Below are 27,874 nucleotides of genomic sequence, written 5' to 3'. Positions count from 1 at the left end.
TTTCTAATAACATGAAATATGGGTGGGTTCAAACAAATGGTAAATATCAGGAAATGAAAACTGAAATTCTGATCAAACATCTCACATTCATCTTTTAACCACTAACCCAAATGTCTTCGGTGTTCTGAGAGCCGAAATGAGACTGTATTTATAGTGCATTAAACAGTAATGGGAATGTGTTACTCTCCTAATATAACATTTTAAAGGAAAGTATAACCACTCATTAGAAACAGTAAATTAAAACAATCAACAAATCTGGTTAATTGTTGCATAAATGGATGACATAGAACTTAAAAAAGCCTCAACACTGGAAATTTAGCTCTATACTTTTATCATGACTCTATCATGTACAAACACCAGCTTCAGACAAACACTGATCCAATTCAAAAGACTCATGTAATGGGTTAAATTAAATGACATTACTTTTTCATGTTTGTTATGCTTGTGAGGATCGACATCATTAATTCAGCTAATAAATGCTGCACTACAACTAATTCTAGCTGTCTGGTATTTATAGAGGAGACAGATGCAAGTGCAGGTTTCCTTTACTGAAAACATAAACCAAAAAGGCAGAGAGACAAAACAAAGTAGTGACGCAAGCCAGCAACACGAACAAGACACGAATCCGACAGCAGAAGAGACCGAGTGCTGACTTAAATAATAGTGCTAATTAACATGAACATGTGTAATCAGGTGTAAAGCTGTCAGGTGACCTGAGTGTTATGATCATGTGTTGTGCTTTGACTGATGGGAGACGTATTCAGGTGTGACCTTGACCCTAACCTTAAACTTCAACCGTAACCACAAGGAAAACTTTTCCTGTTAGTTTAAGCTGATAGATAGATAGATAGATAGATAGATAGATAGATAGATAGATAGATAGATAGATAGATAGATAGATAGATAGATAGATAGATAGATAGATAGATAGATAGATAGATAGATTTCCTAGGCTACTCAAACACTAGCTCCAGGTTGTATTTTGTTGTTTTCCTGTAAAAGCCGGGATTTTATTTAGTCCCTTGAGTCTGCTGCTCTTCTTCCCCATAGGCTTTCTCAGTAGATTATCAGCAGCCATCAATAACGCTGCACCGCTGACACTCTGGTGATGGCTATTTCTTTTTGAATTGTGAAGATGAGCTTCATCACTCAACAACGATCACCATCTGGGAGCTGTCAGAGAAGCCACTAAAGCAATACACATGAAGATGAATGTAGACGGCAGCGTACCACAGGGCTAAAGGCCTTTCTGAGCGAAAACCAATAGAAAGCAATAGCTACCCATTAGTGTGTGGTGCACGTGGCTTGTATTTGCATTCACGGTGTATCGTTTGGTAGATGTAAAAAAAAAAAAAGCCCAATATAAGGTGCTGGTTTATGAAGTTAGTTCAAGATCAGTGTGATTTCAGCAGATGTGCAAAAAGCTATCAGCACTGGTCGATACACAACAGTAACAAAGACGAGGAAATCGATATTCATTTATATTTAGCATGAAAAAATACTGGTCCTGGGTACAAAAATAACAACATGCATAACTATGGTTTGTATCTTCTATTATAGTTTACCGCAGAAGAAAGAATATTTAGGTATTGAAGAAATGCCAGAAGCACGCAGTGAAGGGAGCTCACAGAGGCGTGTTAGGAAAGCAGCATTGTTAGTAAGATTTTATTCATTATTATTATTATTATTATTATTATTATAATTTTTACCTCTCCAACCTTATGATATTTGAGGAAGTTATAAAATTGTGCAATACTCTGTTCACTTGCCAATTTCTGTTAGTCAGAAAAACCCTTACACAAGGTCCAAGAGCCTTGAATCCTGCTGTATCACATTTTCAGGACCTAGTGTTTAGCTCAATGTTATTTTGGGTCTTCTTTGGCATTTTGAAAAGCACCGTAACACAAAAAAAATTTAATAGTATGAATCCAAAATGGAGGCTGAATTGGAGAAAACAAAACACGCAAATGTGAAACTTGCGAAAGTCCAAGTATCAACTACAGAATTATCATACCATAACAAGCAGCTCCCAGCTATCAGTGCAATATCTGATGCAGTCATTTCCCTTGGCTCAACCTCCACCTGCTCCAACAGCGTGATAGACCCATTTGTCATGGAAGTAGTCGAGCCGATCTTCACCCTCAACCAATCATTCTATAACATTCTAATAAGTATCAAAGCATTCAGTGAGTACTGGGGTGAGAGACGACTGCCATCGTGACAGGATACAGATGATCAGTCAGAAGAGTGAAATATTGATTCGCTGTGACTCGTCTCTCTAAAGGGATACAAACCATGCCAACAAAATGCCTCTCGCAGCATAACAGAGCTGCCAGAGAATCTCCAACTAAACGTGAGTGAGTGTTGCAGAAGTCCACAAAGTGCTTCGCCAGCAACATCAACACTGCTGAGATACTGGAAATAATAACGCTGGTAATCTTTACTTATAGCTAATACACACAAATTTTTTACTTGTATGTGTTTTGGAGATGCTCTGAGCCAGGGTGTGTCTCATTCAGCTCTCTAGCTCTCTAGTTGAGGCACTCTCTACACACTGGGACACTGATGACTTACTTAATAATGACATGACTCTAATTTCCTCATCAGTCACTGTAAAAACCCAAATATCTCAGTCTTATCAGTTTTGTCATATACATTTGTTCACTTAATCCCATACATTCCTGTCATGGTGTTTCAAGCAGGATTGTAATTCTAGCTAGAGGATGTTGTTAAATGATTTTAACACTTAAAAGTCAGTGGATGCAAATAAAGTTAAAAACGTTAGCGAAAGTAATCATTTGAGAGCCACAACAGTGATAACAAGCTGCTTCCATTTCTGGTTAGCTGAGAGTTTGGTTCGTCTGCAATTGTTTTTAAGCTGAGATGCTTCAGGAAGTATGACGTCATTTCCAGTAAGAGAACATAGTTGAGCATGGATAGTGAGCTCCCTGTTTTTGGTGATGCACTGTGGGTTTAGGGAGCAAACATTCCTGTGCACTGGATTAGGAGCTGGAAATAATCTTGGTATGGTGCAAAGTTGTGGCCAAAAGGAAAGAGGGGAAGATCTAGCCTTGTAGAAGAGTGCAAACTGAATTGACTTTTTGTTTGCTTAATAAAAAGTCTAGCTTTTGACATTAATGACCCTAAACCTGAGAAGTTTTTATTTCCACAACAGGAGTGGGAATGAGACACACCCCAGTCGTCTAGCCATCACTATTTGGCTCTTGTCAAAGACATTCAAATCCTTACGCTTGCCCATTTTTCCTATTTCCAACACATCAAGAACTGACTGTTCATTTATTTGCTAATTGTAATAAGATAATCAATTTTATTCACTTCAAATGTCAATGGTTTTAATGTTATCAGCATATATGCATGCTGTATATAAGATGTACATACTCCTTAACAAAATACACAATAAACATATAACATGCAATAAGCCAAGGTATTAATTACTTTATCATTGATTATTAAAATGTATTTAAAAACATTATGAGGAGTAAAGTACTGAAGATACCTGAATGAAAGTCAGCCAAAGTAACTGCTCTTATATTCCTCTTTGCTTGTGTTAATGAAACTACGTCCTTCAAAAAACCACTGAAACATATATTATGCATTTCTTTTTTATTTGTTAAGTGATGTGAGAAGCCTTTCTAAACTGCTCTCTCTTCCCGTGGCTGTTCTCACGTTGTTTATTACCAACGCTGCTAACACAAAAGCTTGGCTTCTATGGAAACTGTGCAGAGATTTATTTGTTCCATTCCACGCACACTAGCTTTCATGTTTCACTGATGGCTCTAAATTGCATGTAAAATATGAATGTCCTTCTTCCACAGAATTCCTTTCTGCACTGCTCCAGTGCTTAAATCAGCTGAGAATAAAAAATCACCCCGGCTATTGTTTGTGTGTTTTAAGAGATCACAACCTAATGGAAACATGTTTTATCATTTTCACAAACTAAAAGGTTTTAGGAGACTCGAGACAAAACATCTCTTATTCACCAACTGAAAGGGTTTCAAGATGTAAAATATATTTGTTTATAATAATCAGATGGGACTCCAGGACTCCACCGACTCCAAAATATTAGGGTTATTGAATAGAAACAGTACAAAAGCACTAGCTGGAAATGTTGTAAGCTACAATTCAATATCTTAAAGATCCCAATTGCTAATATGACAAAGGATCCATTGTGACAAGTCTGAAGGGGGAAAATTATCGCTGGCTTACGAATAAAGGCAGCTTCAAATCATTTTAAAGTTCAAGAAAGGGCATGCCAAATTCAAGAGAGAAGCAATCGATATTAATTTTGAAAATAAAGTAGTTAATGGGAGCTGAGAGAGAGAGAGAGTATAATAAACACTCTTGCTTTTTAGTAATGCAACCTCAATCAACAGGAGAAAATTCCAGCATCATAAATGTGTAGGTGCACAAAACATCATTCATTCATTCCTTCCTTCATTCATTCATCACTCAATTTTGTAGATGTCTTTCTGTCTTTCCAGAGCACCTTAATCCCACTGCGTCCATCTGACAACACAAAGGCTTCAAGGCTCAGTGAAATGGATTAAATTCTACAATCAGCAAGAAAAATGTAAAATATACATTCTACAGACTTGGTAGAAGATTTTACAGAGCACATGAGAAAATATTCACGACTGAAAAACCAAATGTTCCATTTTAATAGGATAGATTAAATGGTACTACTCAATATGTTCTGGGAATTTCTTCCAGAACTAAACTGTGATGGTTGCACCAGAACTAACTGAGAAGTTTCACAGCAATGGGGCAACTTTTGATTATTACTTATATCCATCCCCATATTTTAATACTAAGGGTTATTTTGTGCTATGTATTCCATTTCAGTTCCAAGTTGTAATAATACAATATGTGAAAAACTCTAACATAAATGACTGACTGAAGTATAATTATTATACATGCAAATAATATGGTGCTGAAGTATCCACTTTACTTTAACAAAATCAAAAGCAGGTGTAATTTGTGAACAATGGCGTCTGTCTGAAAGGCAGTTTGTGTATTTCATCAAACCATATAATTTAGATAACAAAGGTGTAGATTATGTTACTGAGGAAGGTACAGTTTTACCTCTGACTTTCAAAATATAGATTGAGACTCCTTTTAAATATCGAAATTCACAGAAAGAATCACAATATAGACAACTACACAAACTGCGGAGACTGTGAGCCAGACCTTCTCGTCCAACATCAGTGCCTGACCTCACAAATGCGCTTCTAGAGCAATGGTCAAAAATTCCCATAAACACACTCCTAAACCTTGAGGGAAGCCTTCCCAGAAGAGTTGAAGCTGTTATAGCTGCAAAGGGCAGGACAACTCCATATTACATTCATGTGCATGTAAAGGCAGACGTCCCAATTTTGACCTGGCTCTCAGTCTCCGCTCTAATTCATCCCAAAGGTGTTCTATGGGGTTGAGGTCAGGACTCTGTGCAGGCCAGTCAAGTTCCTCCACACCAAGCTCCCTCATCCATGTCTTTATGGACCTTGCTTTGTGCACTGGTGTACAGTCATGTTGGAACAGGAAGGGGTCATCCCCAAACTGTTCCCACAAAGTTGGGAGCATGAAATTGTCTTGGTATGAAGCTGAAGCATTAAGAGTTCCTTTCACTGGAACTAAAGGGCAGAGGCTAGTTTCTCTTCATCAGCTGTCATGGCAGAGGTGAGCAATTTGATGAATCTCTTCCAGAGCTGGTTTATTCATAAAACATGTGAAACGCTATTGGCTCTGCAGTCCAATCAAACCAAAATCTGAAAATGGAAAGCACTTCAGATCAAGCACTTTATCCATGCTAGAAAAAGGTGGAAGGATGTCTACAGCAGAGATGCTGCAAGCAGCTAATGCTATCCAGTTATTCTAGGAATGCTTCAATAGCTCTTTGAATTTCCAAAACACTGCACTACCAAACACCAACTCTTATTACTCAGTAATATTAATCAGAATTTTTCAACCACCTTCTGAACTGTATATTATGGAAAATCATGGTTTGCCAAAGTTGGAGTGGAAGAACTGGAGTGTTCTGCACAGAGCCCTGACTCTGACTCAACCCCACTGAACACCTTTAGGATGAACTGGAACACCGAATGAACCCCAGACCTCCTCACTCTTACAGCATCAGTGTCTGACCTCACTAATGCTCTTGTAGCTGAATAATCACTAATCCCCACAGCCATGCTCCAACATCTGGTGGAAAGACTTCTCAGAAGAGTGGAGGTTGTTATACTTAGTAACAAAAGTGGGGGACGGGGTCTAACTTTGAAATGCTCAACAGGTTTTGGCCATATAGAGTTTATTTAGTACTATTTAGTACCCAGGTAGGGAATATTGCTCAAATTTGTCCTTGCACAGTCTGTGATTATTGCTCATTACTATTCATTTGTGTTGGTGGACTATTTCTATACCAACTGAGGTATTTAAAGATCCCAGAAAAGAGCCAAACATTCACCTTTCAGTCCAACAACGATATGAAATCAGTGCTGGAGCGGACTCAGGATAAGTCTTTAAGTGGCCTAGCCAAAGCCAGACTTTTAACCCCTTAAAGCATCTGTGGAGAGATATGAATGGCAATGTACACAGACTCTCCCTATCAAATCTGGTTGAACTTGAGAGAATCTGGTAGGAACATTGAGGGGAAATTGCCCAAATCCTTGATCCATATGTTAAAATCACCAACTACAGACCTGTTTCTTTCTCCTATTCATGTCCAAAATAAATGTGCTGTTCTCACAGTTTTCTTCACACATCAAACTAAATAACCTTTTGGCTACCAACCAACATAAGTACAAGGCCATGGATTCAGCTAAAACTGTCCTCCTTGCAGTAACTGAAGCTCTGTAGAATGCCAGAGAAAACTCCATGACCTCTGCATTCATCCTTCTCAACTTGTCAGCAGCCTTTAATATAATGAATCACCAGATGCTCTTCTTTTGCAGACTGTGGCAGCCCTGACCTGGCTTTGTTGTACTGTTGAGACTTCCAGTTCCATCACCTGACAGCCTTAATACTGAAGTTTCACCAAGGCTCTGTTCTCGATCCACTTTTGTTTGATCAGATCCCATAGCTTTTCCTAAATCACTGCTACATTATATAGCCAAAAGGATGTAGGCAGCTGACCAACCCATCACACCCATATGTGCTTCTTTCCCAAACTGTTACCACAAAATTGGAAGCTCTCCATGCTGTGGGATCTAAGAGACTCGAACCCTGTGCACAAAGCCCCTGAGCTCCATGAAGACATGGTGTGTTAAGGTGGGAGTGGAAGAACTGGAGTGTCCTGCACTGAGCCCTGACTCTGACTCAACCCCACTGAACACCTTTAGGATAAACTGGAACACCAACTGAACCCCAGACCTCCTCACTCTTACAACATCAGTGTCTGACCTCACTAATGCTCTTGCAGCTGAATGATCACTAATCCCCACAGACACGCTCCAACATCTAGTAGAAAGACTTCTCAGAACAGTGAAGGTGGTTATGTTATATCTTATTACAATGGGAAGCACATGTGGGCATGAAGGACAGGAGTTTACACACTTTTGGCCATTTAATGTACAGTATGTTAATGACACACAGTTTTGTCCCTGCATCATCCAGCCACCCCTACATCTCTCAGACACATTCTATGCACATGGGCTTTTAGGCCAAAAGTATGTGGACACCTAATCATCACACCCTTATGTTTCTTCCCCTAACTGTTGCCACAAAGTTGGCAGCACACAGTTATCTAGAATGTCATTGTATGCTGTAGCTTTATGATTTCCCTTTACAGGTCCAATCTTGTTCCAGCATGACAATACCCCTGTGGCAAAGCAAGCTCCATAACGATGGAACAAAAAAGGCTGTGTGCAAGGACACCGTGGACTCAAGGGAGGACCAACTTTATATTAATGCCCATTGTTTAGGAATGTTCTAGTTCAAATCTACTCATATCATATTAAGTAGCATATCAGGCTCACAATGATGAGCTGTCCTTTTCTTGCCTATGATCTGGCATGAATCTTCATATAGGTATAACTGGTGTATTATGGCATCATGTGCAATGAGGCACTTCACCAGTCGATGATTTTGTCTCAGATAAGGAACTGTGAAGGATCTCATCTGGAAAATGGTAAATATGTCTATCAATCACTGCAACAGGGCAGACGAACTAAAGGCAGACATAAATAAATATGTCTCCACCATGGCTGATTTCACAGCACCATCCTGAATAATTTCCAGCCAGAGGTTTCTCTCAACCTCCACAAAAAAATATCAAAAATACCTGTTTGGGCCTTCTAAAATTACCTGGTGTTCAGCATGTCTCTGTACACCGCCTGGACTGTTCATCAACTTGGCACATTTCTCTGTGCTCTGATTCACTGGAGGTTTCTCATATTAAGAGAGCTATGAGTCAGAGACTCCTTTTCCACATCCTAAAGGACTCGCTTAGTGTATGGAGCTCTAAATGTTCACACTCATCAGCGTAGCCAATCCACCTAACAGCATGGGGTGCGGGGAAAACCTGGAAGAAACCCAGAATCATTTGCTCTATGATATTTATGAAATTTACTGGTGTGGTTGCTGTCAATCCTGCTGTCCATTACTTCCATTACACTTTAGCATTGCATGCCACAGTATATTAAAATATCCTTATTGATTGCCTTGAGCATATGCTTGTCTGGTAATGAGCTGGTTTAGGTCTTGCCTCAGCCACTGAACATTCTCAGCTAATGTCTGTAGTTTCTATTCATCTATCGCTACCACTGATTGCATTGTCCAGTCAAGGATCTATTTTGGGGTCTGTTAATTTTTTACTACCTGCTCCCAGTAAGGAAACATTATTCGGAAAGCTCTTTTTAGTGGTATGCTGATGACACACAGCTCCCATTAAAAGCCAATGACCTCAGGTCACCGCAACACATGCATGCCAATTTTGCACCAAACCTCCTCACTCCTAATCTCCGCTGAATGATCGCACTCCCTCATAGCCATGCTAGAAAATTTAGTGGAAATCCTGTCCAGAGGTCTGGAGACTATTATGACAACAACAAGTTCTACACACATATAAATGGAAAGGCATCCACACACTTTGAGCTATATATTATATGTTACTGATAAACAGCTTTGTTCCTTCTTCATCCATCCATCGCCCACATCTCTCAGAAGATACAGTACTACCATTCTGCAGCTCTATTCATCTATTGTTACCAGTGATTGCACTGCCTCCTTAAAGATCTATACAGCCTTTTTCCCTGTGTACATGCTGCTATTGGGAACATTATTTGGAAATCTCTTTTTTATTGGTATAGCGACGACACAGCTCTATCTCCCTTTAAAACCCAGTGATCAGTGGGCAGTGCAACATCACGGCACATGCATTCAACTTATTCTTTTTGGCCTGTTTAAAATCTACAAATATTCTGTCAAATAATTTGGCACGACATGTAACGCTACATTCGCTAAAACTACAGTGTTTTATTCATTTCTGACCTCAGATTTGATCAACTTTGCAAATCAATAATGTGGTAAAATAAATGTCTCAATCATCATATGGAGTATTACAGTTTAGGAAAATACAAGTTCCCAACAGCACATGCTCTCATTCTCTCCGTTTCTGTTTCATTCTGTGGGTGGAACAGGACAGATGGTAAAGCGTAGAGAGGGTTAACATACCGTCTGATGCTTTTTGTGTACCACTCAATAAAAAGCAATAAGACTACAAAGCAACAGAGAGACAGAGACACCACTAGCAAAGCCGGCAAAGAGAAGAAAGGTAAAACAGGAAGCAGAAACAACACACCACCCATGGCTATGATCGAAAAAACCAATCTCGCCGCTTTCCTCTGTGGGTATTTTCATTCTGAGTCGCCTCAGTGTGTGGGCGTGTGTGTGGTCCCAGGCTGATCCAAAACATATAAAACCTGATAACAAATGTGTATCGCAATTACTGTCCTAATCAAGCAATCAAGGGAGATTTCATGACACAATAGAGAGATAAAAGGAAAGTAATGACAAGACTGAGGTGGAGACTAGACATGAATCAAAACAAAAAGCACATGGGCGGTGATCAAAACACAGGCAGAGCACACCGAGAGGACGGATTTGTGATAGTATCAAATACCGTAGAACAAAATATCAACAAGTACATGTTTTTAGTGACATGAAAATTATTCTTAAAAATAAGAATTGTCCTACGATCATATGTATGGCTGTGAGTATCACAGAATCTCATTCTCTAATGAGGTCCAATTATTACACGATTAAATCTATTATCAGGTTAGCAACCAATACCTCACTGCCACTTTATAGCTTGAGTCATTTCGAGTCGCAGCTATCGACTCTGTTCAGTGTTTTTGTGATTGTTGTATTATCTCTGTGTATTCACCCCACTGCTTCCCAGTACCATGCTTTCTTATTCCTATTGCACTTTATTTATGTCCTGTCAGCACGGTGTATGTCATACGTCTATCTTTGCACCTCGGGTACAAGAGGAACTTTATTTCATCAATTCATTGTGTGCTGCACACTGGATATGACTCGACTATTCCTATATCTTAGAAACACACTGGTCCTTTGCAGGGCATAATCACAGTACACACATACATAACGTACTCATTAAGGTTTCTTACACATGATCTAGTTTCCTGGGTGATTGATTGTAATGTCTGGGTAAATAAAATCCTGGGTTTATGTTGTTTGAGGTTTCACACTGCTCATACTTTACCCGGGATTAACAATTAACAATTCACACTCTACATTCCTAAACTCTGCTTATTTGCATGTCTACACCATCAATAACCATAACTGGATAAACACGTTTTAAATAATGACTTGTCTCACGTTTTCAAAAGAGTGAGAAAAAATGATAGATCTGCCGTTCTGTACCCGAGCAGATATTGTTATCTTTTACAGCTTTCTTTTATTTTTGGTCTTTTTAATTTGGTCATGTAGCTAGTCAGGTGTTTGTCGATATGGAACTAATTTGACCCGCTTGCTCACACCTGGTTCACACTTCTGTGATGTTCAGCATTTTGTCGTCTGGCACTACCAAGCCGTTTTTCTTAAGAGTTGCTATGTCCTGGTCCTGATTGCTAAGCATCTAGTCGTAACATTCTAACACCGCATGGTTTCACGCTGTACACATTTTGGCAGGTGTTGAAAAAGCTGTGCCAACTCATGCCTGCTTCACAGCGGTGTTTCATAGCCCTGGGGAAAAGGTAGTGCTAGCCAGAAGGTTGTGGGTTCAAGCCACAGCACCCCCAAGCTGCCACTGTTAGTCTTTTGATCAAGAGCATTAACCCTCTCTGCTCCAGAGAGCTATGGTATCATGGCTGACATGGAACTTCCCAACAAGCTTGGCTATGTGAAGGAAAGATTTTTTTCAGTGCTTTAATGACTATGTGACAAATAAAGACTTCTTCAGCTTCTTTTTTCATTCCCAATTAAGGCCAATTAACTGTAGCTGGAATAAAATCAGAGAAAAACAAAACCCACAGGGAGAGCAAACAAAGAAACGCCACACTGGCTATAAGGCAGAGAGGTTAGCCACTGAACCACTGTCACAAGCTTGACAATTAACATTATCTGCAAAAGCATGTTTTTTTTAAAGCACTGTTAGCTGACTGAATCTGTCTGTGGCAGTCCGCCAGTGCTTCACTTATCTGCTAGCTAAAAAATAAATACATAAAAAATCTCTAAGAGCATATTAGGAAAAACATAAGCCAATAAGAATATCTAACGTGAAATATCTAATGTGAAAGTCGAGATAAATGTGTTTTATTAAGGCTTGATGAACAGCTTTTAATAAACAAAACAACAATCTGTGTTTAATTAAAGTACATCACTCTGGTTAGACAGACATCTTTTTATTCTTGATGTGGATATTAATTCTAGTGAGATTAATGAGCTGATGTTGATTAATGATCATTCATCTATGCTCTGAAGAAACATATGCATATTTCTACAAACATGTAGTGTGTCACACTCTTATGATTTCCTTATGTAAGTCATATATATTAATGAATATATGAACAGTGAAAGACCAATGCCATACAGGGGCATTGGTAGCTCAAGTGGTTAGGGCTCTGGGTCGTTCACTGGAAGATCAGGGTGCAAGCCCCAGCACTGCCAAGCTGCCATTGTTGGGTCCTTGAGCAAGGCTCAACCACAAAGGATGGGATATGCGAAGAAAAGAATTTCACTGTGCAGTAATGCATATGTGACAAATAAAGAAAACCCTGCATCAGTACAGGACTACGGGGGAATGTTTTGTAGTCTTCAAAAACAAACTGGTCTGCTAATGATTATATACTGTATGTTCCCAAGCAGTACACTAGCACTATTTCAGCTCTGTTAGTTATTATGTTTAAAGAGAAAACACACTTGACATTCATCAGGAGACAAATAAAGGGTTTCAAGGGAAATCACCAGCTTATTTAAATGTATTATGTAGTATTATACAGTATAAATACAAAAAATAAAAACAGTAGTCTATTTACATATCTATTTACATTACTTATCTTGTTTTTCATCTCATTCTCCATATTTATTCCAAAATCTCTGTATTTAGTATTTTTCTGCTATATTTTCTTATATTGTTATATTCTGCTATATTTTATAATATTTTATATTTTGTTATTTGATATATTTTTGGTTATATTTTTGTACCCTAATTTGGGCATTTTAGTATTTTGTTAGATTCCTTCTTATTTTATGTATTACCTGTGCTTGTGGATACTGCTGGAAACTGTTAATTTCCCTTTGGGATGAATAAAGTATCTATCTATCTATCTATCTATCTATCTATCTATCTATCTATCTATCTATCTATCTATCTATCTATCTATCTATCTATCTATCTATCTATCTATCTATCTATCTATCTATCTATCTATCTATCTATCATAGATATAGAAATCCCTGACAATGATATACAAATCTCTCTGTAATATCTGGCAGAGAAACTTGTGATACAGACTCAAACAGATAAAATACAGTTGACAAACGTTCCCCTTTTAATTGCCCAAGCTTCTCACCATGCTTTGCTGGAGTGTTTGGACATTCCTCCTGACAGAACTGGTGGCTCTCAGTCAGAATTGTGGGCCTGGCTGACCACACACACTTTTCAGTTCAGTCCACAAATCCTCTATTCAGGTCAGGGCTTTGTGATGTTCATTTTGAATTGAATTTCTTTTAATCAGTACTAAATCAACTTTATCTAAAAGTTCCCTCTCTATTGACAATTCTATTGTTTCCCCTTCTACTCAGGTTAAGAGTTTGGGTGTCCTCCTGGACAGTACGCTCTCATTTCAATCACATATTAATAACATTACCCGGTCTGCGTATTTTCATCTACGTAATATCGTCCTTCCCTCACACAGAATGCTCCTGCTATTCTTGTTCACGATCTTGTTACCTCACGTATTGACTATTGTAACTCCCTTCTTTTTGGTCTCTCTCATAAATCTCTTCTTAAACTTCAGCAGCTCGTATCACTAAAACTCCTCCATTTCACCACATCACTCCGGTTTTGCAGCAGCTTCACTGGCTTCCGGTTTCAAGCTTCGCATCGACTTTAAGAGTCTTCTTCTCACTTTTAAAGCTATTCACAATCTTACTTGTCTGATCTTCTCCATATTCATGTTCCCTCTCGTTCTCTTAGATCTGCCTCTTCTCTCCATCTTTCTGTGCCTTCCACTCGTCTCACCACCATGGGGCAGAGGGCTTTCTGTTGCTCTGCTCCCCGGCTCTGGAACTCTTTACCTCCAGACATCCGTAACCTTGACTCTCTGTCTATCTTTAAATCTAGACTCAAGTCTCACCTGTTTAAGCTTGCTTACTCTTCCTAAATCTTCCTTCTTACACAGTCTCAGTCTCTTCTGTATTTAGTTTTTTGTTATTGTTATTATCATTATTATTATTATTATTTTGTTGTCTTTTAGAAAATATAGACGTTTAAGATCATTGTCCTGCTGGAAGACTTACTTTTCTGGATGAAATCTTGAGGTGCTGTTTCAGTATTTCTAATAGTGATAATCCTCCTTCGTCATGATGCATGACCTATTTTCTGAAGTGCATGAATGCCTTTTCCAGGAAAACACCTCCACAACGCGATGCTACCACCCCCATGCTTCACAGTAGGGACTATGTTCTTCAAATGAAAACCGCAACCTGATTTCTTCATATACATTATAGGCAAAAACATTACATTTATGTTTCATCTGACCAGAGAACAGTCCAGGCTGGTGATCACCCTCACACATCAGTCAGGATTGGGCACACACACTTTTATTTTCAGCACTGATTCTTTTTTTTTAATTATTTCCATTCCAAATGATAGCTCAGTGACTACTCCATTCACGTTGCTCCTTGATCCCAGTCAGACACGCCTGCACACTGTTCAAGGCCAGACTACTGCTTCCACCATCAACCACTTTTATTTTTTTATTCCATCAGTTATGAAAAATCTTCTCAAGATATGTTTATCGATTTTTATAAGATTATATTATATATTCATTTGCTTTACATATATGCTTTACGTTTCCTATAAATCAGAAGAGCATCAGTTCGATCCTGCGCTTACTGTCTGTGTGTTTCTGCTCATGTTCTTCTCGGCTCTGCATGAGTGTCTTACTCAGGGTTCTCTGGTTTCCTCCATCCTCCCAAAAGCATGCAGGTAGGCAGTGTGGCTGCACTATTTATCTGGTGGAAAACATGTTGCCTGTAGCTTTAACTGTTAGCCGACAAAAATAAACTCACTTGTATCTCAGTCTCTTTTTAAGGGTTTTTTTTAATAATTTGGAGAATATGGTTAAGTAGGTTCATCTCAACTTTCCCTTGTCTACGCTAAAGCCATGAATTACTTTGCTAGCTTTACTACGCAAGATAATAATATCTCTGATTCTGTTTCAACACAGAACATATACACACATAGTTTACAGTATATTTAAATTGAATAATAGTTGTGTAATAGCTAATAATCTGTGAGTTTTGCATTCATAAATAAAGTCTAATGCTAGTCATAAGTAGTTTTGGTCGACTTGTAACTAGTGTCCTAGATTTTGTTTGCTGTTCTGATGTAATGTGTACACAATACACGATGTGTACTGTATGTCTGGCCACGCCCCCTTATTTTTTCCCCCATAAGAGGCCTACCACTCCCCATAAAATGCACAGGTGAAACTATTATCAATTAGGGGGTATGACAGGATGATTGCGTAATGCGCATGATCTCTACAGTGTGTCCTGGACCTGGATCTGGAACCCCCTGACCTGTGACCTGACTAGACTCGACTAGACAGAACTGCAGAGAGCTGTCAATCTTAAAAGCCTGGAAACAGACATGTCCCTGTCCCACTGAGCTAGCTTATCCGTTCCGATGCGTGTGTGCATCGTGTGGTTGTGTTTGCTGGCAGGGTTAGTGAGGGATCCTCCCAAAGCACGACTCATCCTATGTAAAAATAGAACATGACTGGCCTGAGCAGCATGCTACTTCAACACTCAATTAAAGCATGCGAGTTCTGTGTGACCTCGTAACCATAGAGACTAGAGGAGTGCCACAAAAAACCACACATACAGAGGTGTGTGTGTGTGTGTGTGTGCTGGGGTGGGTGTGATGCCTTGTGAATGAAGGTGGTTCATCCAACCGTAAAAATAGAGACATCCAGAAAGGTGTGACGGAAGCCTGAAAAGATCATCTGTCTCACAGCACAGGTCACTCATCTTATTTCAATACGACTGTCATCAGAAAAAATGAAAACAGAGAATAAAGTCTCATCTATGGACGATCTTAAACAGACTGAATGTTAGAGCTGCATTCAGCTTAGTGTGTCATACTGAGTTTTCACTTATCACTGTTTTCCATCACAGTAAATGATGTAATCATTCTAAAACAAGACAGGAAGATGGGAATTTCCTCCATTTCAGGTTGAAGGAGAGTAGGAGAGAAAGCTGGGATGATGCTTTTTAAGTCATTTTTCAGGAATGTGAAGTAAAGAGATCTTAAAATAAATAAATAAATAAATAAATAAATATAAAAATAAATAAATAAATACAAAAATAAAATAAAAAAATATCAACACATTTCCGTTTAAAAATCAGATGTGTTTGACGTGACACTTCCTTGTTGACCTGTTTCATCTTTTAATGACCAAAATCTTCCTCCTTTTTTTTTTTTTTTCTCTCTTTCAATCTGAATTTTCTTTTCCAAATGAAATTTTTTCAAACAAAAAATGAAAACAGCAATTTTCATTGCCATTTTTCGGACAAAATATTCCTGTGACACTGCTAATGAATTTAGTATACTTATCTAATGTTAACGAACTCAAACCAACACATATTAGATGCTGTTTCACACGAACAAGCTCTCCTTACTCCGTAACAGAAAGCGAGGGAGTCAAGGGCATGTGAAATGAGGGGAAGGGGGCGGGGCTTCCAGGTAGATTAGTAAGTATTTGAGAATTCCAGACACATGCACAGATCTTTCCAGATTGATATCTCCTGTTTTATTTACTGTGAAAAAAGATGACTCTTATAAAGAATTATGTACGAGAGATAACTTGCACAAGCATACTGCAAGCACAAAATGAATAAGAATTATCAGGTCAAGTAATAATGGAAATTTGATGATTTCTTTTTCAAGATAGGACAATACATTCAGACATAACACAGAACCCTTAAAATAACAAAACAGGGCAGGCAGTTTTTCAGATCACAGCTTTCCAGTCCCAAGCTGGAAGTCTGAGGTCTGATCTGATCTACCTGACCACATATGAACAGAGCCAGGCCGTCATTACTGCACCGCACCGTGATAATGTCATGTCAGTCACATCCCACAGGTGGTTTAATCAAGTCATTAGCCACTGCTGCTTACAGAGACCTGAGCTCTCATTACCTCACATTCGGAAAGGTCAGCGCTCCTGTGATGGGTTCATATACACACTCGTACACACACGCAGAGAAAAGGCACGTATATTTCTATCAACCTCATAATCAGCCTTTCAGCAATGGAAAAAAAAGGGCTGATGATATTCCCAGGCGGCTCTGAAGCTCTGACGCCGTCTCTCACCACCTTCATCATCATCATCATCATCCTCACTCTTCTTACATGTGCCACAAATCACCTGCGTAAATCAATAGTTTAGTGTCCTTGAGTTAGGTTAGGTTTAAAAAAATCCACCCGCCCACCATTGCAACCCCGCCCACCCCCAAACCCCGCCCTAACTCATGACAAGAGTGTATAAAGAGCAAAAGCAGAGATAACCCTTTCTTTCAAATCAGAAGTTATGTTGTGTGTTCTTTTAGGTTTACAAAACACTACAGAAGAGAATCCAGAACGTGAGGAACAAACAGTCTAAAGCCATAAATTGCATCTAGATAATGTGAAACATGCATCTTAGCTAATGTACCACAAAACTGTCTACATTGTGATGCACAATAGTTTGACCTGTAGCATGAGAACAGTATACACGTACACTGTAGGTCTATAATTACTCCCTGTTGCTATACACACTCCCTCTGCCCCCCACTACCTCGTGCATCAGTGGAAAGCGACCACCACTGAGCAGATATTATTTGGGTGCTGGATCATCAGCACAGCATTGACATTTAAATGGTTGTAGCAAGTTAGTGTGTTAGTGGGAAGAAAAGAGGGGTTAAATAGAGTTTAACATCGCTCTGTGCATCTCCAGAGAATCCAAACGACCTGGCTCTGCTTACCAGCAGACATCAAACCATGCAGAGTAAATCACAGAAGATCCCAGAGGATCGAACTTGACATTAAAACCCAGACAATGAGGATGATTAGCAAAGAAGAGGCCAATCACCATTCCTTAAAAGGTATCCAAAGATGGAGACTCAGCCAAGGCCTTGGTAAACAAGATCTGGAAAGTCCCAAAACATCAGCCTTCATCTAAAGTTTAATCTGCCTCTATGGTGCTGAATGTTGGAAGTTGATGGCAGCAAAGACATTTACAAAACAAATGTCTCAGCTTGATGATATTTTGGCCAGAGTTAATAAAGCACAAGAGGATCTTTTGAAAAAGATCATTAAGAAAAGATGCTGGAGATGGCTGGGACATGGAAGCAGACTGATGACTGATGAGGAATCAGAGGAGAAATAACAGAAATTCCATCCTGCTGAAAGGCTCCACGCACCGCAATCGGCTCATGACAGCGGTCTCAGAAAACCACCCAAAGACACAGTCCTTTGTACATGCCCAAGATTACGGTGTGATGACTTCTGAGAAACAGGTCTGAAAAGCCTGATATACAATAAATTATTATCATTATAGGCTTTCAAGAGTGACTCACCGTGTGCATGAACATCATGTTTTAAATTAAAATAGTTCAATTTTGACTGCCAGGAATAAAACTAGTGTTTCAGAAGTGTTTCTTGGAGATATTATGGTCAAAGCAAGAGTACAGGGACAACATCTTTCACATGACGGTGGAGATGGCTGCCATCTGATGCAAAACCAAACACTTCTTCCACACTCTTCAAAATGTTCTTCAGTGGCAAGAGAAATCGTGGACCCTCAAGACAAGCATGGAGATGAGAGAGTGCATCTTGATGGGAACACAAAAGAGTTCCCAGACTGATGGCAATGAAGGTCTCGTGTGGAGATCTTACATGCTTCTAGTCATGAAGAGGATTAACTTTAACTAGATATGAACAGCTGGTACAAGTGGATCAGATGCAACAGCACTACTGGGAGGTGGAAAAGAATTACACACACACTCACCTCAAGTGCAAAGCTGTAAACTTCTGTAAGAATCCTAATGGCTTAATCGTTCTAATTCACTTTGTCCAAAATTTGTTTAAATGAAACAATTTAACTCCATACTTAATATTTATTCATCTTCAATCATCTTCTGATCCTGATCAGAGAAATACACATTGGTTTGGATGCCAGTGCATTGTCTTTCACACACACACACACAATTTAACTTCCACTGGAGTGATTTTGGGAAACACACAGTCACAGGAGAACAAGCACAGGCAGTAACCCGAGCTCGGGATTGAGCTGTGAACTGAGAGGCAGCAGGGCTCCCCATGCCACCGTGCCAGCCTCACTTATTATGAAGTAGCTAATTCAGTGGTTTCATCAGAGTACAATCAATTGGGTCTCTAATGGCCAGATTAATTCACTCCACACCATTTATTTGATAAGTGCAAGAGAGCTTTTATTTAATACAGTGATCTTTTCATTTCTGATGCTGCACTTCCTCTTTAGAGAACTCTATACAGCTGACCACAATGTCCACCATTTCACAGCAGCACCATTTAAGCCACAGCTTATGTCTTGCTTCACACAGAGAGTGTTAAGGAGTTGGTCCCAGGCACACTTTGCATGCTGAGCAGAAGCTTTTAAATGTTTCTGAATCAGACAAGTTCATTTGGTGGCCACATTAAGATGCTGTCCCACCACAGGCATGACCATCTCTTATGTTTGACTGGTTCAAACATGTTGCCAACCTGCTTTAATGTAAATATGAGTGCATACATACAGTATGACAACACAGGTGCTGTTTCTTTACAGCATAGGTCATTTTCAGGGATTTGGAATTTAATCTGGTTACGAGCTGCACCATGATGCTGGAGGTCAGGGAGGCTATGTGCACAGAGAGATGAGGGATAACAGGATGACTAACAGAAATAATGTCCTGCTGAAAGGGTCCATGCACCACAATAGGCTTGTGATACCATTCTCAGAAAGTCACTCCCCAAACAGAGCTTTTTACATGCCTTAGAAGATTATGGAGTAATGACTTCTGAAGAACAAGGCTGAAAATCTCACGCCTAATGTAAAGCAAAAGGATTAAATGAACATTATAGGCTTCACAGAGTGACTCACTACGGTGGCAGAACATCCTGTTTTAAAGTTTATTTTTATCTCCTAACTCTATTTTTACTTCATCATCCACAATCCTGAATAATAATAGTGCTATGTGTGGCCTTTCTTTAATTTTCTACTATTTGAAGAACCATTCGAAATAAATTGCAGAAATTTGATTCCATTTATATATTCTAGGTGAGGATATCTGAGAAGATCGTGTTCAAAAAAGCCCTTCAGCAAACCCAGTCCGCCTGCCTTGTGCTTTCCTCACATCGTGAATGTCATGCTTTAATGAAAGTGTTGGAGAGTTAGGCGTCACAGAGAAATGGACATAAGCCCAATCAATCCACCTTGTAATCAGATACTGGCTTTCCATATGTTCATGATGAACCTGTTCTGTGAAAGAGAAACATGATCAGTAGAATGAATGGAGAGACGACCATGAGGCACGTGGTTAAAGCTGCAAGTGGCATGGTGACATTTACCTCAAGTGATGAAACATGGACTGATGATGATGATGATGATGATGATCAGAGTAATTACTATTGTAAACTTATAATTTGATAAACAGAGAAATGTGAATGTGGCATTAATCCAATGGGCCAGATAGAAGGTCCAAATCTACTTTTGGTCCTTTTCGTGTACAGTAACCTACTGCATCTGATTCAATACCTGCTGCACTTGATTCAGTACCTACTGCATTTAATGCAGTACCTGCTGCATTCGATTCAAGACCTACTGCATTCAGTTCAGTGCCTGCTGCATTCCAGTCAGTACCTATTGCATTTGATTCAGTACCTACTGCATTCAGTTCAGTACCTACTCCTTTCAGATCAGTGCCTACTGCATTCAGTTCAGTACCTACTGCATTCAGTTCAGTACCTACTGCATTCAGTTCAGTACCTACTGCACTCGATTCAGTACTTACTGCATTCAGTTCAGTGCCTGCTGCATTCAAGTTAGTACCTACTGCATTTGATTCAGTACCTGCTGCATGCGATTCAGTACCTACTGCATTTGATTCAGTGCCTGCTGCATTCGATTCAGTACCTACTGCATTTGATTCAGTGCCTGCTGCATTCGATTCAGTACCTACTGCATTTGATTCAGTGCCTGCTGCATTCGATTCAGTGCCTGCTGCATTCGATTCAGTGCCTGCTGCATTCGATTCAGTACCTACTGCATTTGATTCAGTGCCTGCTGCATTCGATTCAGTACCTACTGCATTTGATTCAGTACCTACTGCATTTGATTCAGTGCCTGCTGCATTTGATTCAGTACCTACTGCATTTGATTCAGTGCCTTCTGCATTCGATTCAGTGCCTATTGCTTTTGATTCAATACCTGATGTATTTGATTCAGTACCTGACGCATTCAATTCAGTACCTGCTGCATTCAAATCACTACCTACTGCAATCATTTCAGTATTCACTGCATGCCTGTTGATGCACTACATACTGATCAGAACATGCGTGTTGTATGAATACAGTCCTGACCTACTACACCCGCCATGTTGACACTGTCATGTGACCTATGATTTGGAAACCTATGGAAACTTTTTTTCTAACAATTAAATAACAATTTACTCAGATATTTAAAAACAAGTACAGATGACCATAAGGGATAATGATTAATTCCTATAAGCAGGTACACTTGAAAAGACCCGACCCGCTACCTTACACTATTTTTTATTCTGACAGGTCTTCCACGCCAGCCCTGTTGCATTATGGGATAGCGCAGTGTGCATTAACTCCATACTGCAGATTCTCAGTGGAAGCAGTAAGTCTTCCAGGTAATTCTCACCTACTGTTCTATGAACACTGAGAATTCAGACACTACTGCTTCGGCATACCGCTTTCACCCACTGTACAGAGGAGTCGTAGAGAAAATCAGACACATCTATGAATTTCACATCAAGCCATTTTCAATCAAGAAGACAAATCATGTGACGGATTTCTGGTTCATTAGTCTTGGTACACAGGATTTAGAAATACAGTTGTAGACAGTTGAGAAGTTTTAAGCTTGTGATAGTGATGTCTCTGTAAGGAAATGTTTAAACTGAGATTACAAGAGAAAGTTTTGCTTTTAAATAGAGCTATTTACTGAAAAGCTGTACACCATCTTACTGCCAAGGCATTATGTGACAATAAAAAAGAATTCTAAAAAACAACAACATATTTCGACCCTCCGTAGTGCAGCATCTCTACAAATACTAAGGAGTTCCCTGCAATGTTGCCATGGGAACCAGGTGAGGCTTAGTGAAGCTGAAGCAAAAGTGTTAGAGCGTTACCATGGCACTAAGATGTACCAACATGTGGCTAGAGAGGAGGGGAGAAGCAGTGTGAAAGTTCAAATAAGTACAAATGATATTTTTTAAAATGGATCAAATATTTTTAAAACCGAACTTGCCTTACCTGACGATGCCACACGATGTTCACTTTTATTTTTAATATCTCCCTTTCACTGGATCCACTTAGTGAGCTGGTGAGATGAGACTCACTAAGATGTATTAACTTCGATTCATCAGCATGTATTCGCAGGATTATCCACTCATACATGTGAGGAATGGCTTTAAAAATCCCATCTGATCCTTTAATCCGTGCTCAAAGACAGTGACCTAAATGAATTTTTAAAATGTGAATCAGTCTCTGATTTAACCTTCTGACTTTAGATAGATATTCAATTCTCTGCAAAAAAAAACGGATGCATATTCATCCCATGCTTTCATTCAATGCTGATAATCTTAGAACAATAATTGGGATGGTTGCATGTAAAGTATTGAGCTAATAAAGGTGATATATCTATTCCACGCACTTGTTTTGAAACAGTTACAGTATCATAATTCACATTATCTACTGCACTTCTACTGGACTATTTCTGCATAATGAAATAAGTTGAACTTTAGGGGTTGTTGCTTAAATATTAAGAGCCAAGTCAACATTTTACTCAGTGTTTTCTCCTGACATTACAGACTGTTCCAGCATGACAATGCCCCTGTGCACAGAGCCCTGACTCTGACTCAACCCCACTGAACACCTTTGGGATGAACTGGAACACCGACTGAACCCCAGACCTCCTCACACTTACAACATCAGTGTCTGATCTCACTAATGCTCTTGTAGCTGAATGATCACTAATCCCCACAGACACGCTCCAACATCTAGTGGAAAGCCTTCACAGAGACTGGAGTGCATTATAACAGCAGGGAAGGAGATGTTCAACGAGCACATGAGTGTGATGGTCAGGTGTCCACATACTACCAGGACCATGACACTTCTGTATACTCAGATCTGTGACGTGGTTTTTAAGTGTTTCATCTGGATCTGGATCACAGGTTCCTAACCATGGTCCTGGTCAGGGAGAGAGGTTAGTTAACTGATTGAAGCAGACGTGTTGTGAGCAGGGAGAACATGTGGTGCAGATGTGCAGGACAGGACAGGACAGGACAGGGAGAAGTCCAGGACCAGGGTTGGGAACCTGTGGATCAGGTGGACGGTTGAATTTCCAAAGAGACTGACAAGAGGTCCGAACTTTTAGATATTTCAGCATTACCTTGGGGTTGAGCAACAGCTGCTGTTCGTCGTAGTGGAGCAGCGCGGCGGCGCCGGATGCCGAGTTGTTGACGAAGATCTGCAGGCAGGGATACAGCGACGTGCCGCGACAGTCCGCGCCGCACGTGAACACGCACTCGAAGCGCTCGTCCAGGCGGCGCACGCTCAGCACCGTGCAGTTGGTCGGGCGGCTGCGCAGACTCTGCAGCGCCGGACTCAGCCAGCACAAGCACAGGATGAAGAGAGAAAGCACGCCGCAAGCGATCAGGAAGAGGCCGAGCCGAATGCTGCGGTCCTCCGCCTCCGAGTACTCATACGAGACCCGGATCTTAGCCATCGCTCGGCTCTGGTGGTGAAAAGGTCCATAAAAAGCGGTGCGGTCCGACACAAGACCGCACCGTGCTTCAGGAACTTCCCTCTCCGCTGCCTCTAACTCTGAACTGTGCGCTCGCGTCCACCACGCATCATGCTGAGACTCTCTCTGTGTGTGTGTGTGTGTGTGTGTGGAACTTGGTAAAGCTGACCGTTTGCTCCTCCCTTTTACGCGCACAGTTCTCTCGATTCATGACAGATTCTGACAGATGTGGGTGATGGATCTGGGATTTGCTCAAGCAAATGTGGGATTTCATTCATAGTACCATCCCCTGTGAGTAATGAAGTCTCTTTAGATAGCGATGTGCAGTGAAAAAACACTCTAATGCCAAAGATGCCACTGACAAAAAAAAAAAGAACATTGGTGACAGTTTGCATCTGGATAAGTGACACGTATGAATATGGAGCGCCACATCTGTGAAAGAAGAATCTATAGAGCTATGGTGCCTGCTCAGATAAGCTCCTGTAGAGCTCTGACTCCTGGAAGAAGATGTAGACATCTCTGCAGAGAAGCACCTGTGGAGCTCAGTCTCCATAGAGAAGCTCCTGTAGAGCTCTGACTTCTCAGAGAACATGTAGAAATCTCTGCAAAGAAGCTCCTGTAGAGTTCGGTCTCCATTGAGAAGCTCATGCAGAGCTCAGTCTCTATTGAGAAGCTCATGAGCTCAGTCTCTATTGAGAAGCTCATGAGCTCAGTCTCTATTGAGAAGCTCATGAGCTCAGTCTCTATTGAGAAGCTCATGTAGAGCTCAGTCTCTATTGAGAAGCTCATGTAGAGCTCGGTCTCCATAGAGAAGGTCCTGTAAAGCTCTGTCTCTATGGAGTGGCTCCAGTAGAGTTCTGGCTCCATATATAAGCTCATGTAGCGCTCCAGCTCCTTAGAGAAGCTTTTGTCCAGATGCAAATAAGTACCTGCATTCTCTCCTCAAACAAGCATCTATTGAGCCCATTCTTCTCAGAGAAGTGACTGTACAACTCCATAAGCCCAGACAGGTACCTGTAAGAAACCCCAGAGAAGCACATGAAGAACCCCATGACCCCAGAGCAGTACTTGTAGACTCACATAACCACAGAGAAGCACCTGTAGAACTCTGTAACCCCTGAGCTGTACCTATAGAACCCCATAACCCCAGATAAGCACTTGTATACCTCCATAACCCCAGAGAAGTACCGGTAGACTCACTTAACCCCAGAGAAGGACCTGTAGAACCCTATAACCCCAGAACAGTACCCATAGACTAACTTAACCCCAGAGAAGCACCTGTAGAACCCTATGACCCTAGAGCTGTACCTATAGAACCCTATAACCCCAGAGAAGCACCTGTAGAACCCCATGACCCTAGAGCTGTACCCATAGAACCCTATAACCCCAGAGACGCACCTGTAGAACCCTATAACCCCAGAGCTGTACCCATAGAACCCTATAACCCCAGAGACACACCTGTAGAACCCTATAACCCCAGAGCTGTACCCATAGAACCCTATAACCCCAGAGACACACCTGTAGAACCCTATAACCCCAGAGCTGTACCCATAGAACCCTATAACCCCAGAGACACACCTGTAGAACCCTATAACCCCAGAGCTGTATCCATAGAACCCTATAACCCCAGAGAAGCACCTGTAAAACCCTATAACCCCAGAGAAGCATCTGTATACCTCCATAACCCCAGAGCAGTACCTATATAACCCCAGAGGAGCACCTGTATACCTCCATAACCCCAGAGAAGCACCTGTAGAACCCTATAACCCCAGATCAGTACCTATAGAACCCCATAACCCCAGAGATGCACCTGTAGAACCCTATAACCCCAGAGCTGTATCCATAGAACCCTATAACCCCAGAGAAGCACCTGTAAAACCCTATAACCCCAGAGAAGCACCTGTATACCTCCATAACCCCAGAGCAGTACCTATAGAACCCCATAACCCCAGAGGAGCACCTGTATACCTCCATAACCCCAGAGAAGCACCTGTAGAACCCTATAACCCCAAATCAGTACCTATAGAACCCCATAACCCCAGAGACGCACCAGAAGAGCTCCATAACTGCACAAAGGCCCATGTAGACCTCCATAACCACCAGGAAGACACATGTAGAGCTACATTTCTTTAGAGAAATAGACATAATGCTTTATCTCCACAGAGAAGCACCTGTAAAGCACTGTCTCCTAAGGGAAGCAACCATAGATCTCTTTCTTCTCAGAAGAACACTCGTAACCCTCTGGCACATATTCACCTATCTGTAAAGCTCTAACATTAATTCATCAAAGAAAAACTTGCAGGGCACCACATACACACACACAAACACACACACACACACACACACTCATTCACACTTAGGGGCAATTTATCTTAGCCAATCCACCTTCTGGCTTCATTATCGGAGTTGCTTTATCCCATAACAAACCACAGCAGGGCTTTAAGTACACAAAACTGAATGAGTGTGACTGTGGCCTGTAATAAGTTCCTTTGTATAGGCTCCAGGTCCCACATGACCCTGTGTAGGATAGGGCTACAGAATATGGACAGATGTTTATTATCTAAGCTCAGAACATTTTTATATGTTTCATTCATGCACACTTTATCCCTAATTATTACTTATTATAGTTAGTTCAACTTACTGATTTAAGTTAAATAAACATTTTAAGTGATCAAGGTGGAAACAAAGGTGGAAACAAAGGCCACACAACACTCACCTGTATGTGTCTGTGATTTCTAATCAGATCCAGCAACATACATTTACTTACAATACAATTTTCTTCCTTTCCAACTTATCCCTAATGACATATCTCCTTGTCAGGCCAAAACATCATCCCTGCTGATTAAGGCGTCTTCCTTTCTTATAGCAAAAGTCCAGACCTCATAGGGAGGATTGAGGTAATGATTCTGAACAAGCTCTAATCATGATGGAGGCTGCCTGCTTGGCATCCCACTAGAAAGCTTGAGCCCTCTTGTTAAAATGAAAATAACCTTGAAAAGTAGTAATAATACTAATAAAGAAAAAATGATTGAACACTGATTGAAGGGCCAGGATTTAGAAAAAAAGAGTAAAACAAAACTTGAACCAGATTTTATTGTACTGGTTGCTGAATCAGCTACACTTCATCCAAATGGAAACGCTTGGGGTTAGACGTGTTTTTGACAGCACACATAGTGTAATACCATCACAGTGCATATAAAAAGTGCATTCATCAGCTCAGTACATTATCAAATGGATTTGGTGGCTACTGCAGTATCAACACTTTAATTTCACTGATGGCTTGGATTCAGTTTTGCTGTCATAACTCATCCAGTTTCCTGCAGGAAATGCAACAAGACACTTAAAGAACCAATTATTTAAGGCTTTATGGGTTAACACATTTTTTACTTTGTCATTTGCTTATTCCTTATTTTCCTTTGTATGCCTCTATATTGACAGCACTTCATAGAAGAATATCAGATTAGCTGTGCAGAATTCACCAAACTAATCTGAACGATTTCATTCTGCTTTACTCTTGTTTTTTTTTTTTTACCCAAGCTGAGCAGTTCATTTCTACTAGCCTTCAAAGCAATGTGGCCAATAATGAAGCACTGCTTCTTAAGACTGGGTAAACAGTAATGATGAATTTACTATAATATCAATTATTCAGACCTGCTACAGCCGTTATGACAGGAAGTCACCGTTTGGTTTCTTTTTAATGAAGCCTTTAGGCAAAGAGCAAGGAAGTGAGTAGAATGACTAATTACTACTACAGTTTCCTTTGTTATGGTTCACATCATGACATCAACCTGAGAGCAACTTAACTGGTGTTTAACTTTAGTCATGAGTTGTGTTTCATGCCAGTGTTTAACCCAAGTTATGAACAGTGTTTGTCTTCATGGACAGTGCTTAACTTCAGTCAGGGACAGTGTTTAATTTTAGTCAGGGACAGTGTTTAATTTCAGTCAGGGACAGTGTTTAATTTTAGTCAGGGACAGTATTTAATTTCAGTCAGGGACAGTGTTTAATTTTAGTCAGGGACAGTATTTAATTTCAGTCAGGGACAGTGTTTATCTTCAGTCAGGGACAGTATTTAATTTCAGTCAGGGACAGTGTTTATCTTCAGTCAGGGACAGTATTTA

General features: G+C 40.3%; 1 protein-coding gene across 1 annotated transcript in view; it reads right to left on the bottom strand.

Moving 5' to 3' along the window:
• The window catches only part of LOC131370034 (calcium-activated potassium channel subunit beta-4-like), a 43,348-nt gene extending 19,474 nt beyond the window's left edge, over positions 1-23,874 (bottom strand). The window contains exon 1 of the mRNA XM_058417063.1: positions 23,400-23,874. Coding sequence (XP_058273046.1) covers positions 23,400-23,735 — 336 coding nt within the window. The 5' untranslated portion in view covers positions 23,736-23,874. The remainder of the gene's footprint in view (positions 1-23,399) is intronic.
• Between the last annotated feature and the right edge of the window lie 4,000 nt (positions 23,875-27,874).

This window comes from Hemibagrus wyckioides, linkage group LG19 (assembly GCF_019097595.1).
Source record: "Hemibagrus wyckioides isolate EC202008001 linkage group LG19, SWU_Hwy_1.0, whole genome shotgun sequence".
Classification (NCBI taxonomy): domain Eukaryota; kingdom Metazoa; phylum Chordata; class Actinopteri; order Siluriformes; family Bagridae; genus Hemibagrus; species Hemibagrus wyckioides.
This window is presented reverse-complemented; position numbering and strand designations above follow the sequence as displayed.